Raw genomic sequence first — 18,591 nt, forward strand, 5'->3', positions numbered from 1 at the left:
TCATAAGGGTATTGAAACACCTTTCATCCCATTAGATCATCTTAGCCTAAGTTTTTTTTTTTTTCATTGCATCATTCATTCATTCATAGGTTAAGACTACAAAAATCCATGTTTCAATTGGCGCTGTTGCCATTAGTGTGTTGATTTGTTTCATTTAGGATTTACATTGCTCCAAGATTAAGTTATTTTACTAATTGTTCACCATTGTCACAGTTTTGGTTGGTTAATTTGAGTTTCAGGTACACCACTCGAGCCTACACTCGATCGAGTGACCTTCAACACAGTGATCGAGTACAAGTCCGTCAGTTAGCAAACGACCACTCCACTCGACCAAGCACACCATCGAGTGCCGAGTCGAGCAGCTGGTCATGTTACTTGATGCAAACAAGATCAAAAGGAAATCAGAACCTGTAGAAGTACATAGATCACATCAATCGCCTACCAAGGGACTTGCGACAGCAGAAAACCAGGATCCTTCAAGAACAAGAGCAACAAGTACTGATGGATCCACCAATGCAGAGACCAAGACATATTGGAGCAGGAGATGCTCCAAACACTCACACACAAAGGGCAGGAATAGTTCCACCTGCAGTAGCAAATAATAATTTTGAGATAAAAAGTGGGCTCATCACAATGATTCAGTCTAACAAGTTCCATGGTCTGCCAATGGAAGACCCTTTAGACCACCTTGATGAGTTTGACAGGCTCTGTGGCCTAACCAAGATAAATGGAGTAAGTGAAGACAGTTTCAAACTCAGACTGTTTCCTTTTTCACTTGGAGACAAGGCTCACTTGTGGGAGAAGACCTTACCAATTGGAGCCATCACAACATGGGATGGATGCAAGAAAGCCTTCCTAGCTAAGTTCTTCTCCAATGCAAGAACAGCAAGGTTGAGGAATGAAATTTCAGGTTTTGCACAGAAAAACAATGAAACTTTCTATGAAGCTTGGGAAAGGTTCAAGGGTTATCAAACTCAGTGTCCACACCATGGGTTCAGCAATGAGTCCCTGCTAAGCACACTATACAGAGGAGTTCTACCAAAGATCAGAATGTTGTTGGACAATGCATCAAATGGGAATTTTCTCAACAAACATGTGGATGAAGGATGGGAACTGGTAGAAAATTTGGCCCAGTCAGATGAAAACTATAATGAAGACTATGATAGAACTGTCAGATTTGTGGATTCAACCCCAGATGAGAAATACAAGAAGGATATGAAGATGATGAATGAGAAGTTAGACAAGATTCTGCTCAGTCAACAGAAAAACATTCATTTTCTTGCTGAGAAAGACACAACAATTCAAGAGGGGGAGAATGAGGTAGCTGAGCTATGTTACATCCAGAACCAAGGAGGATTTAAACCTTATAACCAGTTCAAGAACAACAATTCGTCTTATAGGAGTACAAATGTGGCCAATCCACAGGACCAAGTCTATCCACCACACCAAGCACAGCAGCAGAACAATTATGTGCCTAAACAACAGAATCAAGGTCACCAGGGTCAGATGTGTCCCCACCAGGGTTTCATACCACCCAAGCCCAGGAACCAGACTTAAGAACATTGATACAACAACTGTTGCTTAACCAAGCCATTGGTCAGATGGAAACCTCCAAGAAGTTTGCTGAGATCAATCAGAGAATAGATTCCACTTACAATGACCTGAACATCAAGTTTGAAAGCCTTAACTCCAAGGTTAAATTCATAAAGAGCACTATGGCCTCTACTTCAGCTCCAAAACCTAATCAACTGCCTGGAAAGGCAATTCAAAACCCAAGGGAGTTCACTGCCAAGGCTATCTTTGTTACAGAGGATGTTATCACTGAGGATAGTGCGATTCAAGATAGGGAGGGTATTCAACAAGTTTCAGCTCAGAATGAAGAAGGATACCGAGAAGAGAAGGCACTCGACAGTGCACTCGACCACGCACACGATCAGGCACACAATCGAGTGCCGAGTTGAGCCAGTGGTCGAGTAGACTCCACCGAGTCTGTTGCACCTATCAAGTACATTCCTCTAGCTTATAAATCACCTCTGCCATTCCCAGGATGTTTCAAGGCACAGAACCTGAAAGAACTCAGGGAGATCATTGAGAAAAGAGAAGTGATGGCCATAAAGCAAGAGGTTGTCATTGAGAAAAAAGAGGAAGAAAGAGGACCTCCTTTGGAAAAATATGCTCAACATCCTTTCCTCAAGGAAATGCTTCTTGAATTATCCAAACAAAAAGCTCAAGATCAAGACACCAATGATTTGGAAGAGATTGGGAAAGCTATTATCCCAACAAAGCTTGAAGATCCAGGGTCATTTAACTTACCTTGTTCCATCAGCTATATGCACTTCAACAAGTGTCTATGTGACCTAGGAGCTTCAGTAAGCTTAATGCCATACTCAGTGGCTGAGAAGTTGGGGTATGAACATTTCAAGCCCTGCAATCTCTATATTGGCCTAGCAGATGGATCAAAGAGGGATGTGGTTCGAGTAATTGAAAATTTTCTAGTCAAGATAGGGGAGGCTAGAATCCCAACTGATTTTGTGATCATGAACATGGATCAAGAGCCAGAAGACCCTCTCATACTGGGGAGACCATTCTTGGCCACAGTTGGGGCTGTAATAGATGTTAAGATGGGAATCATCAAGCTCCACCTTGCTAAAGACTTCACTATGAAGTTTGACATCAACAATCCAACACATCAACCTACTATTGAAGGTCAGCACTTTGTGGTAGAGAAAAAAAGCTAGATGTGAAGCTTTTGAGGATGGAGAGGACCCTAGGATTAAAAATTCAGCACAGGCTAAGACAATTGAAGAGCTCAAGGATTCAGTTCAAGTGTTAACTGGTTTAGTGAAGGATCTTCAGGATCAACTTATCAAGAGGTCTTTAAAGAAGGTGAGACCTAGACTCAAGATCAAGAGTAAACAAGCTGCAAGTGTAGTGATTATTTTGACCAGCAACAGGGACCATGGTGATCAATTTGAACCAGGGGGAACTCATCACCTCTCTGGTATCCAAACCAAGTTTAAGGATGAACCAAAAGTCAAGCTCAGTGACTTTAAACAAGCTCACTAGGGAGGAATTCCCTAAGGTATCTTTGTATATAAGTTTAATTTCCCTTGTGTTTTTGATGTTTTTCTTTTATGTTTGTTTTGGGTAGACTTTTATATGAGGCTTGTACATGGACTTAAGTGAGTTTGGACTCAATGGAAAGGAATTTCAAGGCCACTCGACCAGCCCACCAAGGAGCACACGATCGAGTGCCCAATCGAGCCCAAGCCCAGTCAATTCATTGGAGGGAGAAGCAAAAATTTGAAATTCAAACTTGGGCAGGTACTCGACCATGTGGGGTCGAGTGGCAGGGTCGAGCATGTGCCAAAGTGAGTCAAATGTTCCAATTTTGAATTTTGAATGGTATACACGCTCCACCTTACTTTTCTGTCCCCTTCCACTTCTTTATAAGCACCTAAATCTATTCTACAACCCTCACACTCTCTCACTTTGCAGAAAAACTTTCATTTTAGCTTAAAATCTCTCTTTGCTCTTATTTCTTGCTCAAGGCTTAAGTTTCTTTGTTTTCTGGGTACTAACCTACTATTAAGTTTTGAGTCTATCCCCTTTCAAGATTCTCTTTCACAATGTCCTCACAAGAAGGGGAAACACTAGAACAAGCTGCAATCCGCCGAGCTGAGGCCAAGAAATCTGCTGAAGAGTTCATGGATCGTCGTGATGCACTCTTACTCTCAAGAAGAGAAGCAAGCGGAAGAACTCGACCATGCACTCGAGGGGGCAAGCGGTCGTATGCTGGCTCGAGCAGGGGGTTGAGTGATCTGACAGAGAAGAGAAAGCAGCCCATTGAAGAAGACTCAGAAGAAACTGAGAGTGAGAAAGAAACTGAGAGTGAGAAAGAAACAGAAAGTGAAGAAATAATGGAGGTTGACAATGAGGAATACAGAAGAGATAGGACAAAGGAGAAGAGGCCAGAAGCTGAATTCCAGCAAGAAGAAAGTGGAAATGAAGAAGGATCTGGCACCTTGACATCAATTCAGATCTTTGAAGCCTTAATGACAATGAAGTTTCAAGGGACCAGGTACCCTCACAAGAAGACTATGGAGGAGCTTGGCATTGCTGATGATATAAAGGTTCTCTTTGAATTCCTGAGTTTGACCAAGTTTATGGAAATACCTATGGAGGGATATCAAAGGGAGAGCTATGAGTTCATATCCACTGTCCAAATGCACTACTTCACCGATTGTGTTGACCAAGAGAGAGGAGCTGGTTTCATCACTTTCACCATCAGGGGAAAACAATATGAGATGTCACTTTTAGAGGTAGCCACAATCTATGGGTTTGAAACTGTAACTGACTGCAACATGGTGATGCCAAAAGAAGAGCTGTACTCTGTTTGGAAAACCATTGGTGATGACAAACCATACTATTCAGCCTCATCCAAGAGCTCCAAAATTAGAAACCCAGTTCTGAGGTACTTTCATAAAGCTCTAGCTAACACAATGTTTGCTAGAAAAGAAACTGGGAACATAAATGAAGGTGAGCTCAAAATGATAGATATGGCCCTCTATGGTGTTTTGGACAAAACAAAAGAGGGGATCACAATCTGTGGGAGTAGGGTCCCAACTGATTTAGCCATGGTCCTCATTGATCAAACAACCTACTACAGAAGTTGGGTCAGCAAGCTATACAAGAGGGGCTCAACTGGAGTCCTAACCATTGGAGGCATCATTACTCCAATACTTAAAGCTGCAAATGTCCCACTTAGAGGTGAAAAGACCCATTCAAGATGGATTGACATCCCATATCTCACCTCCACTCTCATTCTTGCCAAGGAGAAGCATCATGGGAAGTACCTGTTCAATTTTGACCACCCAAAAGTAGGAAAGGCTCAATTTGTACTGCCAAACCAAGGAGCTACATCAATAAGTCAAGGGCTCAACATTGATTTTTGGCCAGCAGTTGAGCTACTGTTTGATGGGTCAGCCCCTTATGTTGAAGAACAAGGTGGTGATGTTGATAGCTGATGGGGAAGAACAGTTCTACTTTGAAGACTATGAGCCTCAACCAAGAGATAGTAGAGGAGTAAGGGAGACAGCAAAAAGGGTGACATTACTCCAAAGTGGAACAAGTAGCATGGTAAGACAACTGAGAAGTTGAAGAAGAAATTAGCTAAGATGTCAAAATCCATCAAAAAGTATGAAAAAGGAAATTGCTGAATTGAAGAGTGGAAACACACCCCCAGCACCAGCTGGGCAATTGAGAAGGAGCAGCTCAACCAGGGTGCCATCTAGAGCTGGAAACACTTTGGAGCCTTCCAGAGCATCGTCATTTGAGCCATAGTTGAGTTCCCCCCATCTCCTTCAACAAGTCAGAATCAAGCCCAAGGCTCAAGCTACACATATGACAGCATGGCTGAAGATGTGGACAGCTTCTTCAACAACCCTTGAGGTACCAATATCACCTTATCCACTGTTTATACCATTTAGTTGCATGTTTTCTCTGTTCCAGTTCTTAAATTCTCTTTCAAATTTTTATTACACAAGGAACTGTGTAATTTAAGTTTGGGGGAGGGTTTAAGATGACATTTGATGTTGTTTTCTGTTTTCTTATTTCAAATTTTTAGCATAATCATACTAGCTTCTGCATTGCATCTAAGTCATAGAAAAACCATAAAAATTTGAAATTTTTTTCACAAAAACCTAATAAAAAAAGGGAGTTTTCATGTAGTTTGCATTGCATATTAGGATCTTGTTAGCATGCTTCATATAAGACTGTTTCATACATTTGCATTAGGGATCAATGATGAGTTTAGCCTTGTTAACACTGTTTGAATTCACTAAACTAGGATCAATGCCCAAGTTAATCGTACTTTGATGCTAGTTGAGTGGCTAGAAACATAAGATTGAACCAAGTCTAGAATTTCTATATTGCATTCTGTCTAAACTGAAGCATGTTGTGATTTGAAGTCATTTCCTATTTATAAGAACCTAATGTTGATTTTAAATTATCAGATTGTGTAATGTTTTGAACTCATGGATACTTTATACATATTTGGATCATCTTTTCCATTTTTACCACTCTTGTTGATCCAAGTAGCTGATTTCATCATTGAATCAGTTTTCCCCACCCATAACCAACCTTTCTTTCAAGCCATGTTTATTCTTGTCTGTGTGAGGCCTATTTTGGGATTGAGCTTGGTAGAAAGTGTTAGGTTTGAACTGACAAGAATAAAGCCTTGTGTAGTTCTAGTTTGCATTTTTCAAACTAGATAGGACTAGGTGGTTTAAATTCTGGGTTTGGGACTTGGTGTGTTCAAAAAGAAAAGAAAAGAGTTAAAAGGGAAAGAAAAGGGTAAAGTCCTTAGGAGGGAAGTGTTTTAAGGTAAATTCAAACTCTAAGTGAAAGAATGGGGTATAGTAAAAGTTTCAAATAAGGTTCTGGTCAAAGAAAAGAAAGAAAGAAAAGAAGGGTCTAGTCAAAAAAGCTTTATGACTTGGGAAACAAGTAAGAAAGAGAACCTTAGCATTTAAGAAAGAACCCTCCATTGCACTAGAGAAATCAGTAAGAAATCCCTCCTAGGACTGAAACAACAGAAAAGAGAAAAGGGCAAAAGAGAAAAGTTGAAGCTTAAGGGTAGAATTAGGACATTATGGGGTTAGAATGATTAGGAACAAACACTTTGGGTACCTTTGGGTAGACAAGGTTCTGTTCTTGTATGTGTCTAACTGATCTTACCTTTAGCATTCTTCTAAAGCTCAATCCACTTTTTGTGAGAGAACCCTTGTGTTTGATAAGCCCCACTCAAAAGAGAGACCATTTTTGTCTCTAACCCTTATTACCATGCCAAATGAGTTTAAACATTGCATAATCTGATTCATGTTCTTGCTTAATAAATGTTAAAGGAAATGACTGATTTGAATGCATGTGGAAGTCTAAGGCTTGAATCAGTTAAGGTTGTGAAAGGCTTGTCAAAAATCTTTAAGTATAGCTCATTCACCTTGCATCATAGTACTAGTAACTTGGACATTGATTCTAGCTAGTCTATCTGCATGTTTAAGGTTCTGAGATTCCACTTTCAAACCTCTCTTCCTTCTTTTGTCTTGTTTGCTTGAGGGCAAGCAAAGACTAAGTTTGGGGGAGTTGATATGTACATATTTTACCTTGTTCAACCACTGTTTATTTACATCTTTTACATGTTTTATCAGCCTATCTTGTCACTTTTATATAGTTTAAGGACTGTTTGTGCAATAGAGTAGGATCTGCATTGCATTTGCATTATTCCTTGTTTGAACAGGTGAATTGGACTCAAGAAGCATGGAAATAGCATCTGGGAAAAGGAAAGTGAAATCAATGGAGTGAATAGGAGATGAATCAAGGAGAAAACCAACAGCCACTCGACCAGCTGATTATGAAGCACTCGACCGTTTGGATGGGAAGCACACGACCGTGTGGAACACAAGACTCGACCGGTAGGAAGCAGAAGGAAACCCACTCGACCAAGGCCACTCGACCACATCTGGTCGAGTACATCGAGCCGCCTTGTTATTTTGTCTGATAGCCAAATCAGGGCTTCCTTCTCCCCCTATATATACTCTTTGTACCCCATGGCCGCAAAAAGTCCTCTTTTAGCCAAAAAAGTCTCTGTAGCCACCAAGAAAACCTAGTTCTTACCCCTTAAGGGTTTTTAGGATTTATTTACTGCTTTGCACCTTTTATTTACTGTTTTCTCTCAGATTTTTGTACTTTGTAAGTTCCATAACTTTCAGTGTATTGAGAATCGGAGTTTGTTTCTTTATATTAAATTGTTGTTCATCATTTCATCTTGCTTATCATGCTAGTTTCATCATTTTCTGGGTTTATGTTCATCATCATCATGATTTGTGCATCTGAGTAGTGATTTAGGATTCTGGAGATGGATTAGGCTGGTTTAGGGCTGTGGTAGTCTGGAATGGTCAAGCTAGCTAGTTTAAATATCTCTTCTGGGTTGGGTGTGCTCTAAGTTGTTCTTATATCTGAGAGGGTAAGAGCAGATCTTAAGCTTCCTAGCATCACACCAATGTCTAGGTTGTTAGATAAAGCCAATACTGGAGATTATCATGCTTGTCCCAAGAGATTGGTTGCACAAGGTGGTCTTTGACAATTAATGGTCTGATGCTTAAGGCATGTTCAGTATGGTTTCACCAATGAGAGTTGGGTTAGGATGTTATTGTAACTTGATCACTTCTGTCATGAGAGTGGATTAGTGAGTCATTAAGATCATTGTCTAGAGATAGCTCATGTTTGATTGAGGTTTGTTGATCAGTTTAGATAGCCACAGCCTGAACACTAGCCCATGAATCCATCTCTGGAAGCCTTCTTTACCATTTGATTGTTTACTTATCGCATATCATCCTGTTTTATTGCATTTGTTTCAGTTTAAGTTTGTCAAGATTGCATCTGTTCTTCGTCAGAACCCACTCGACCAGTCACACGGTCGAGTGCTTGATCGAGCACCTTCGGGTTGTTCCTTTACTTTCTGTTCTATTTTAATTCTGCACCTTTACTGTTTTATTTAGTGCTTGTACTTCTGTTAGTTTAAATTCAGCATTACTTACTTGCATTCAACCTCTATTTCAAGCATTTTCCTTTCTGCATTTTTATTACTTTCATCAAACTGTTTTACCAAAACCACTTTTATACTTGGCTTAACTTGGATTACTGTTCATATTCTGATTGCATGCACATCTCACACTTTATGAATTGACATCTTTTATGCTACAACATCATAAAGGTATTGAAACACCTTGCATCCCATTAGATCATCTTAGCCTAAATTTGTTTATTTGATTGCATCATTCATTCATTCATAAGTTAAGACTACAAAAATACATGTTTCAGATATGTATATTTATTGATGTGTATATGTGATTGTTTATTAAATTACCGTTCCAATGCGTAATATAAGGGAACGTAGGAGAATTGGGCACGCAGCCATGAATGGGAAACAGAAAGGATCAAAAGGAGTCAGCATGGGTCTGCCATAATGAAGTTAAGTAAGTTCCAATACAAGACGAGATTGACTGCGACTTCTCTCTACCAGAAACAAAATCTCCCAAGTGAAATGAAGTTGAGCCGTTAACTTTGTTTCTAAATATTTTGAGACAATCTTTAGTTTTCTTTATGTGTTTTAATAAACCCACTTGGCGTTGGCCAATCAGAACAATACAAGCGTCAAGGAGGATATGTCTCTCTGTGTGATGAAAGAAGGCACGTCACCTCTCTCGTTTTAAAATTCTTGGCTACTACGTGTTTTAGTGTCTAGCGTTCAACTCTCAAATTCCTGATATTTAAATTCGTTTTCACATTTTCAACGATTTCAAGTGCAATAATTTAACTTACTTTTATAATCTTCAATGACCAATGAATTTGTTGTTGTTACTATAAAGAATTGAAACATTTGTACTGAGGAATATTTTTCTTCCCTAAAGAGTAAAAGTATGCAATTTAGTTTTTTCTTTTCCTTTTTTAGATTTCTTTCTATTATATTACTCAATACTACACACCACAAACGCAAAAAATGAGTATCCCATAAATCAATAAAGACAAAGAACGACATAAAATTCAGAAAATACTAGACCTATCATTCACATTTCACCTAGATCTATAAATAAAGATATGATCTTTGAGTTACAACACAAACAACCTCCATCTCAATCCTCAAGTCATTAGAGTTAATTTCAATTCCTCTCACTACTTCCAATCTTCTTCGATCCTATTCAGAAATGGCAACGGCGTCGTTCAACATGCAGTCAGTGTTTGCCGCTCCTTCCGGTGGATTGAGTACACGCAACATCAGAAACACAAAGCAACTCTTCTTCAAGAGGAATGCTCCGGTTGGAGTCAGGTGCATGGCTCAGGGAGATCCTATCAAGGAAGACTCTTCCGTGCCCTCGACCTCGGCCGCTCAACCGCAAATGCCACCATCTCCTCCTCCAGTTAGCAAGCCTAAGGTATATATATAATTATATTTGATCTAGTGGTCGAAGTCATTTATATAAACATCATTAGAAATTTGACTATGTAATGTGACTTTGCGTTAGCATAGTCTTGTAATCATTTTAAGCCCAAAGTGTTCCCGTATAATGAATGTTCTTGATTAATTTGTGAGTTGAATGATTTGTTTTCTTGTTTAGGTGAGTACGAAGTTTAGAGATTTACTAGCATTCAGCGGTCCAGCGCCCGAGAGGATCAACGGAAGACTAGCCATGGTTGGATTCGTGGCTGCCATCGCGGTGGAGTTGTCGAAGGGAGAGAACGTGTTCGCTCAGATCTCCGACGGTGGCGTCGGGTGGTTTCTTGGAACAACAGCGTTGCTGACGTTGGCATCGATGGTTCCATTGTTCAAAGGAATAAGGGCGGAGGCAAAGTCAAAAGGGTTCATGACGTCAGACGCTGAGCTATGGAACGGTCGTTTCGCTATGCTCGGTCTAGTTGCTTTGGCCTTTACTGAGTACGTCAGCGGTGGGACTCTCGTCTAAGTCTTTTTTTTGCTCTAGTTTAAGGGAAAATCATATTTTGAGAACGATATGTACATGTAATGCATAGTTTGATGATATTTACTATGTTTCCTAAAAGCTTTGTAAGTGTTGACATGATTCAAAGAATATTTATTGGCTCTAAAATAACAAGAGAATGAGACGGACGCAAGACTGAGAACTAGTCTAATACTATTAGACAAAGGCTCATACAACCAAATCGGAAATAAATCGTTTACAAAAAAAATTGACAAAAAATAGTTATCTTCATGGGTCGAGTTGAAAAGATTAAAATGGAATTGCGAATTGGAAGCTGGAAAATGACATTAAGAGATAAAAACTAATTGATCATTAACCGGTATAGTTGGATCCTAAAGGGTCATTGTGTATCCAAATAAGAGTGTAGCTTCAAAGTAGTTCTATCATTTTTAGTTTTGATGTATACTGTTAACATGAACATCTCCTGACTCGCATCCATTTATTGCAGAACATACAGACGACATAAGGATGGCAAGTTATAAGTTAACAAACCATGAAACATTACAACAACACCAAAGCCACACGAATGAAAGTGTCTTCAGGGAGACAACATCTAAACATATACATATCCAACATGAGACAGAGATGTCTCTCTTTATTGTATACATATCCAACATGAGACAGATGTCTCTCTTTATTGTACGCTTAGTTTATAAAAATCTGATGCCTAAGACTGAAAGTCCTCTACGCTGACGCATCTATGGCACCGCCTCCGTTCACCTTCACGAAGTTATCGATGTATTCTTTCCTGTAAAATAGCCGTTTCAATATCATTAAACAATTTTCTTGTTTCTTTGCTAAGATGAACGATTACAGAGTAAGCTTCTGATGATACAAAAGATGAAAACAGAACAGTGTACCTTGCAGGGAGATGGTCGTGTGGGCGATTGTATGGTGTCCAAACCGGTTCACCCACGAAAAGCCGCATTGCCTGTTCAATAAGAAACTCCAATTTTCTAAGCAACCAATATTATTATATGATGAATTAACGACTTTGAAGAAGCTAATATTGAACCTTAATATAGTTGTCTGAGTCCGTAGTGAAGCGATGATATATTCCAGCAGGCAAAACTATCATACCACCTTTCTTTACCCATACTCTAATCCAAGCCTCATTGCGATCCCTCAAATCAAAGTATCCTTTATTCCAACGAAACTAAAACATGAGGCTATCATCGAATTGAAGTCTTCAAGTAAAGCAGCCAATACAAGTACTTACCACTTCCTGCAACGCAGTAACGGATCTCTTCATCAGTGTGCAAATGTTCTTCGAAAAAGCTCTTTACTTTCCCTTCATAGTTTGGAAGCTTTTCCGGGCATACCTCACAAAAATCCTGGAATTTAACAGTTTTCAATCGTCAAACCAAGAGTCGAGCAGATAAATATAGACACAGAAACAAAAACGTTTGGGAATCATCGAGTTATAAACATAAAAAAAAACTTTAATCTCGGAAAGTGTAACAGAGAAGGAAACGGGTTGTTTAATCTCCCTTGGATAGCTAATGTTAGCGGAAGAAGAACCAGAGAGATTTGATGGTTAATGACAAACAAATAGCAAATCTTAAAATCTACCAAGAAACAGTATAAACCCATTTTTCACTACTTGCTCTCTAACGAAGTCACAACTGCTACATTCATCCCTTGGCTAGTTATAAATAAGGTTTAAGCCACCGAATGTATTGAAATGTCAAGTCCAACGGATAACAAAACAAAGATATATAAAAAAATGGTGACAAACCGTGTAAGAGTAACCGCGAGATTCACGGATCTTTTTCAGTTCTTCATCGGTTTCATAGTTATCAGCATCAAGTCTCCAGCTAAGCACGCCAAGCTCTATACACTCAAAACATTACACATAAATATATAAATAAAGCAAACAACAGTAAAAAACATTACAGAGAACAACCATGAAGAGAAACAAAAAAACCTGCAAGTTTGTCCAAAGATACAAACTCCTTAGGATCTTTTTGGTGAGGAAGTCTCTGATCCTCTTGGCTATCATCCATGTACCATGCCTGAATCACTTCTTCTCTTCCATCCTAAGCAATAACACACAACAACAACAACAATATGTGAATCAAGAAAACATCAATCTGATGGTCATCACATCCCACTAATCCAATATGAGTAGCCACTGTATAAGAACTTCAACACTAACCAGAGAAAATGTTCTAAAGCAATCAAATTTCGATATGTTACAAGTAACATCCGAGATAAGGCAAGCAAGCTAAAACACTGTATGAGCCATAACATCAAACCCGAACCTTATGGATATATATATCATACAACAAATCGGCGAATCCATGTTTTAATGGCGGAAACACAAGAAATTTTCCGATCAGGGATTGAAAAATTCACAATCAGAAAGAAATTACCTGAACAACTTCTTCACCCATGGTTATACTTGTTTCTTCCTCTTCTTCTTCGTTATGCCTTTTTTTTTTTATCGTCTTCAAATCCACGCGATTAATAATGACCTCTCCTTTTCGAAAAGAAAACAAATGCTAAAAGACTAAACTACCCTCCATCCGGCGGCGTGCGTGCGTGTGGCGAGGGTAACGCCGCCTCGCTCCAACATAGATCCGTTTCAGACTATTATTAACAACTTACGTTACGTTTTTTGAGAGAGGTGCAAGTGAATTAGAAAAATTATAGTTTGGCATAGTGTTTAATGCGTTAGAATCATCCATGTCAACTCATATAACAATTGTTTAATCTTTGACAATTAACAGGTATTGTAAAAAGGTTCAAATGATGATAAAAGTGAAAACTAATGGTTTAGAAATGGTCAAAAGAAGTGAAGGTTTGGTAAAGAAGAAGTCAAAGCTAAAATAGTTTGGCGAAAATAGTCTTGTCGTTAAAAGACGGCATTTACACATTACTAACAAGAAAAATGAAAGACCTTTCATTTTCCCTCTCTTGCCTCTTGTTTGTCTCTAGTCCCCCCCCCCCCCCCCCCCCCCAAAAAAAAAAAAGAATCAGAAACAAGAACTTACCACTAACCTACGAAGCTACACAAAAAACTATAGACCAAAAATTATGAGTGCGACACGGAAACGCAAAGAAGCCCATCTGAAGAGAAGGTTCTTCATATTTTAACCTTACCAATGCTATTAATAGCATCTCCACGTTTTGGCATCTTGTTAAATAACTGTAAACCAAACCAATGAGAGTTTTTGAGTCAAGTCATTCAAACCTATTGGGAACAAAGCTTGCCATATTGATCGTCTTCTTCTTACCTTCACTGTTTAGATCAACTGATAGATTGGGACTTTTTGTTTGGTTTTCAGGTGACTGGCTCTGCAGTGGAGATCTTGTGCGGCCAAAGTTTTGTGAATATGCAGCATTCATTCGTGGCTGACGATTTAGAAACAGTTCCAAGCTAGAAGACGCAACTCCTGGAGACTTTCTGGCCTTAAGGAATCTTCTGCACATAAACAAAACGTATCAGTTTTTAGCGGTTTTGGAATTAAGTTTAAGTATATGAAGCACCTGTCCTTCCGCTTTTCACGATATCTTTGTAACGACACCTTTCTGTTCGCCTGACCCTCCATATCTAAATAACGACCCAAAAAACACATATGAACAAAGGATAAATATAAGATGTAGGTAGCAGGTCAAGTTAACAATATTAGCATAGCATTGCACAGGTGAAAGCAGTGTCGATCAAAATTTTATCTCAGATTCATTAAGAAATATGAAAACTGTTTGTAATTGTACCAGAATCACGAGAAGAATTCGCCCTCTCAAGACCAGTTTGGGGGAGTTTCACCATCTTCTCTGCAATAAGAATTCAAAATTTCAGTTTAACTATTGACTAGTTCAAACTCGATTGTCAACAAAGAAAGTGAAATCACTATCACAAAAAGGTGCAATGCATATTCATTCACAAGCTAGTATAGCACCACACAGCATTTAGAAATGCTTTCTTTGGTCAAATGCCTCCTTTCAAAATTGGGCAAAACAAAAGCAGTTTTTGGCAACAAGAGAAAATTAAAGAAGATCTATTGCATCACAAAAGCTGGTCCATTAACTTTTCCAGTTTGATGATACACAAAACAAAATCATTTCAAGTTTGAATCATCTATCTATCAACTGAAAAGCAAATCGGACACTTTAGTAAAAGCTTACCTTTACTCATGGGCGTACCAGTAGAAGAAAAGATACCATTTGCCGGCAAATCAATTGGATTGGCTGCAAAATGCATGAGTGACTGGGCCTAAAAACCAAAATACAGGATGAATGATCAAAATGTACCCCATCAAAATTTCTATATTCAGGCTAGACAGAATAATGTGATTCATTTACCTTTTCAGATGGTACTCCATCATACACATTCACTTTTCCACTATAGAATATCGTCATTTGCCCAACCAGTGCACTTGTTTTAGCTGGACTTCTGATGCAACATTACAGATAACTTGTTTAAACAGCATTGGAGTGGTTAATTTGCTTATACAATAACATATTACATGATACCGAAACTTCTACTAAAAGCTTTCGAAGATGGACTACCACAACAACAAAAAAAAGCCTCAGAAACTAAACTTTCTGTTATCAGTTCAAGTCACATCATTCCCATGTCACCAAATTCCACAGAAACTAACACAGAACCAAGAAGATATGGAAACACTAACTAGAGATACAGAGGAAAACCCCAATGAACTCACTTTAAATCACATGAACTGGTTGAAAAGATGTGATGCTAAACCCTAAATACTGTCAAACCAATCCACCATCAAAGCCATGAACCATATAAACTTATGTGACTCTTTTGACACAAGGAAGTAGAAAGAAATCACATTGATTCAAAAAAACCAAAAATGTAAACCTGGGAGTAACAACAGTCTTGTAGGTATCTTTCTCAACTGAACCACCGGAGAACTCAGCTGATCTTGGAGAATCCCTTCTATGGCACGGACCATCATCTTCCTGAAAAGGATTCTTTCCACAAGGTTCGAGCTCGTTGCTTAGCTCAGTCGACGTTGTTGTGACCTAAGGATCCACAAGTACACACAGAGCAACACACAATTTCCCCTAAATCAGCACCAACTAAAAGTAACGATTCTACACGAAACAAGAAGGCAAAATTAGGGTAAATATAGAAAGCTCACAGGAGGCGGCGGATTTGGCGGCTGAGAAACGAGGATCTTACGGAGGATTCCGGCGCCGGAATCGTCGCCGGGCTCATAAAGAGCTTTAAGTGATAAAACTTGCTGGATCGCCTGAGATTTGTTCCACGAAGGCCTGCGCATTCCTGTTTCAACACGTGTCAGTCCAAAAAAGCTCATCGGCTTACAAAAATTTCGAGAAGGTACAAAGTTAGAAGAAGAAGAAGAAGACCTTTCTCTTTGAGGAATTTGCGGCAGTCTTCGCGAGTGAGCTGAGAAATGTCTTCTTCAGTCAACAGTTTCAGAGGCTTCGCGAGTATAGACTTCGCTGTTGACACTCCTACATCCATCTCTCCTCTTCTTCACCGGAGTTCCGACGAGAAGAGCAGTGGCGTTTCAGTAATTATTGGGAGGGTTTGGGGGTAAAATTAGGAAGAAAGAAAGAGAGAGAGAGAGACTTGAATGAAAAAGAGAGAGTGAGGTCGAATAGTATTCTATGGGCTTTAGAAATTTGGGGGAATGGTTTCTGGAGCAGGGGAGCTCCCTAGACTGCCACGTATGATTTTCTCTTCTCTCATTCTTTACTTTTTTTGTAATCCCCTAATCATGGCAGCTCCTAATTATACTTCTTTTTTAATCCCGATTTTTTTCATTTTTATCTTTCAACTATACTTGCCGAGATTATAAAATAATTTACTCTGCAATGCTATGATTTTTTATAGAAATTGGAAAACAGAGGAAAAAACGTAAGAAGGAATAGATTTTTAGTTATATAATTCATTCACCTATGTCCTTTTCAAACCTCATTCCACGATACGAGTTTTTTTTTTGGAGTTGAAGATGAAATGTGTTTCTTCACATCGTCCTTAGAACCGTGATTTAGAGTAAACCAAAGACGTGGAGAGCCACAGACAAGAATGGTTACACGATACACACGCAACTAGTGCCTTACTATATACGTTCGTCATTTAGGATATTGCACATACTAGAGCCAACTATTTATTTATTTAGTTGCAACAACCACAAAGAAACGTAGGAAAACAATGATCCCACTATATAGTCCTTGCGTATACGACAAAGTTGGTATAAAAGATCCATATCATAGAGTGTAATTAAGTTTACAACAACTCAAGCTTACCAAAGCCAGCATTCTACACACAGGTATACATATAAAATATCCAATAATTGAGAGAGGAAAGCTCTCTTTATTCTTAAAGACCTTGTTTATAGATTCTTCACTTCATAAAGCAAGAAAGAGAGACCCTCCCTAAGCAGAGGCGTTGATCACAAAGTTATCGACATATTCTTTCCTATAAAATATCAGAACTTCTTGATCACATTGGTAGCACAAGAGAACAAACAGAAGGTATGTATTTTATAAGACAAACGGGGTAATCAGGAAATTGTACCTTGCAGGAAGATGGTCGTGTGGGCGATTGTATGGTGTCCACACCGGTTCACCAACGAAAAGCCGCATCGCCTGTTTAACAAGATGTTTCAATTTCTTAAACAAGCAAAAGTATATGTGATAAAATAGACTACGAGAGCTGATATTGAACCTTGATATAGTTTTCTGAGTCCACGGTGAAGCGATGATATATTCCAGCGGGTAAAACAATCATACCCCCCTTCTTTACCCATACTCTAATCCAAGCTTCATTGCGGTCCCTCACATCAAAGTATCCTTTTTCCAAGGAAAACAACATTGACAACTATATGCATACAGTAGATCGAATAATTTTAAAAGTAAAGCAGCCAATACAAAGTACCTACCACTTCCTCCAACGCAGTAACGGATCTCTTCATCAGTGTGCAAATGTTCTTCGAAAAAGCTCTTCACTTTTGCTTCGTAGTTTGGAAGCTTTGCCGGGCATACCTCACAAAAGTCCTGGAATTTAAACACTATTCTGTCATCATCAAACCAAGACTTGTAACACATTAAAATGTTTGCAAACCAGAAACTGATTTTCATAAACAGTTCCATTCCAGTTAAGTGTTTACAATTGAGTAAAACCCTCAGAGAGTTAGAACAAAGACTTGGTCAAAAGTAAAAAAATCTAGCATTCAAGTCTTATAATGGGGTAGCAAACAAAAACGTGAGAAGACAATCATCATATGAAGGGCACAAACCGTGTAAGAGTAACCGCGAGATTGGCGGATCTTTTTCAAATCCTCATCAGTTTCATAGTTATCAGCATCAAGTCTCCAGCTAAGTACTCCCAGCTCTGCACTCAAAAATTACATGTTAAAAAAAGACAAGACAATAGGAAGCATTACAGAGAGCACAACATTTAATATCGACGAGACGCACACCTGCAAGTTTGTCCAGAGATACGAACTCCTTAGGATCTTTGTGGTGAGGAAGTCTCTGATCCTCTTCGCTATCATCCATGTACCATGCCTGAATCACTTCTTCTCTTCCATCCTGAGCAATAACACACAACAACAAGACATCATTTTTGGTTTATGGTAATAATCCCAAAAAAAACACATCCAAATGGGGAAAAACATGTTCGAAAAACACATTACAAAATCTGATATTTTAACAATGATAAAACTTCAACAATTGGAGAAATCATCATCCATTGCAAAACCCGAGATGATGCCTATACTGATGATGATGATTCGGAAATCGGCGAAACGAATCGAATTACAAACCCGAAACTAACGGAAAACAATCGGCGATTCATGATTGCGTACAAGAAATTGGAAACTATCGATCCTCATAACCAAATCAGAAAGCAGAAGAGAGGAAGATAGAAACATACCTTCACCGCTTCGCCCATCGTCTTCTCCGCTATGCCCCCTTCGTCTTCAAAACCACGCGATGAGATTACTCAATTCAGGATATCGTTTTCAAAACAAGGATAAAATAATAAAATCTCAAAGTAAAAAGACGAAACTACCCGTATTTTATCGGTCAA

At 38.9% G+C, this 18,591-nt stretch overlaps 4 protein-coding genes and 1 non-coding gene across 8 annotated transcripts; 1 reads left to right on the plus strand and 4 right to left on the minus strand.

The window, feature by feature from the left end:
* Window positions 1–888: 888 nt before the first annotated feature.
* On the minus strand, window positions 889–995 carry LOC147934079 (small nucleolar RNA R71). The gene has a single exon (XR_015573310.1). It is a non-coding gene; the product is annotated as a small nucleolar RNA R71 (small nucleolar RNA).
* An 8,561-nt stretch (window positions 996–9,556) lies between these two features.
* LOC104723715 (early light-induced protein 2, chloroplastic-like) lies at window positions 9,557–10,664 on the plus strand. Its single transcript, XM_010442108.3, has 2 exons — window positions 9,557–9,992; window positions 10,176–10,664. Exons 1-2 carry the CDS (start codon window positions 9,765–9,767, stop codon window positions 10,518–10,520), a joined length of 573 nt encoding a protein of 190 aa, XP_010440410.1. The 5' UTR covers window positions 9,557–9,764; the 3' UTR covers window positions 10,521–10,664.
* Window positions 10,665–10,964: 300 nt separating this feature from the next.
* On the minus strand, window positions 10,965–13,256 carry LOC104723713 (acireductone dioxygenase 3). The gene is made up of 7 exons (XM_010442107.2): window positions 12,932–13,256; window positions 12,484–12,595; window positions 12,295–12,389; window positions 11,776–11,890; window positions 11,572–11,696; window positions 11,417–11,487; window positions 10,965–11,304 (listed from the first exon to the last, which is right to left on the minus strand). Exons 1-7 carry the CDS (start codon window positions 12,950–12,952, stop codon window positions 11,241–11,243), a joined length of 603 nt encoding a protein of 200 aa, XP_010440409.2. The 5' UTR covers window positions 12,953–13,256; the 3' UTR covers window positions 10,965–11,240.
* Window positions 13,257–13,341: 85 nt separating this feature from the next.
* On the minus strand, window positions 13,342–16,243 carry LOC104723712 (protein TIFY 4A-like). Of its 4 annotated transcripts, none has more exons than XM_087476544.1 (9): window positions 15,900–16,243; window positions 15,671–15,813; window positions 15,388–15,551; window positions 14,865–14,955; window positions 14,688–14,775; window positions 14,277–14,336; window positions 14,049–14,112; window positions 13,796–13,980; window positions 13,342–13,707 (listed from the first exon to the last, which is right to left on the minus strand). In XM_087476544.1, the coding sequence occupies exons 1-9, from the start codon at window positions 16,015–16,017 to the stop codon at window positions 13,700–13,702; spliced, it is 921 nt and encodes a 306-aa protein (XP_087332670.1). In that variant the 5' UTR covers window positions 16,018–16,243; the 3' UTR covers window positions 13,342–13,699. The 4 variants fall into 4 exon arrangements, with proteins under 4 accessions (XP_087332670.1, XP_087332671.1, XP_087332669.1 ...); XM_087476545.1 differs by having other exon boundaries at window positions 13,796–13,983; window positions 14,865–14,952; window positions 15,900–16,166; XM_087476543.1 differs by having other exon boundaries at window positions 13,796–13,983; window positions 15,900–16,166.
* A 504-nt stretch (window positions 16,244–16,747) lies between these two features.
* LOC104723711 (acireductone dioxygenase 2) lies at window positions 16,748–18,484 on the minus strand. The gene is made up of 7 exons (XM_010442106.2): window positions 18,436–18,484; window positions 17,981–18,092; window positions 17,798–17,892; window positions 17,441–17,555; window positions 17,227–17,351; window positions 17,077–17,147; window positions 16,748–16,977 (listed from the first exon to the last, which is right to left on the minus strand). The coding sequence occupies exons 1-7, from the start codon at window positions 18,451–18,453 to the stop codon at window positions 16,935–16,937; spliced, it is 579 nt and encodes a 192-aa protein (XP_010440408.1). The 5' UTR covers window positions 18,454–18,484; the 3' UTR covers window positions 16,748–16,934.
* Between the last annotated feature and the right edge of the window lie 107 nt (window positions 18,485–18,591).

Source organism: Camelina sativa, chromosome 11 (genome assembly GCF_030686135.1).
Source record: "Camelina sativa cultivar CO46 ecotype springtype chromosome 11, ASM3068613v1".
NCBI lineage: Eukaryota > Viridiplantae > Streptophyta > Magnoliopsida > Brassicales > Brassicaceae > Camelina > Camelina sativa.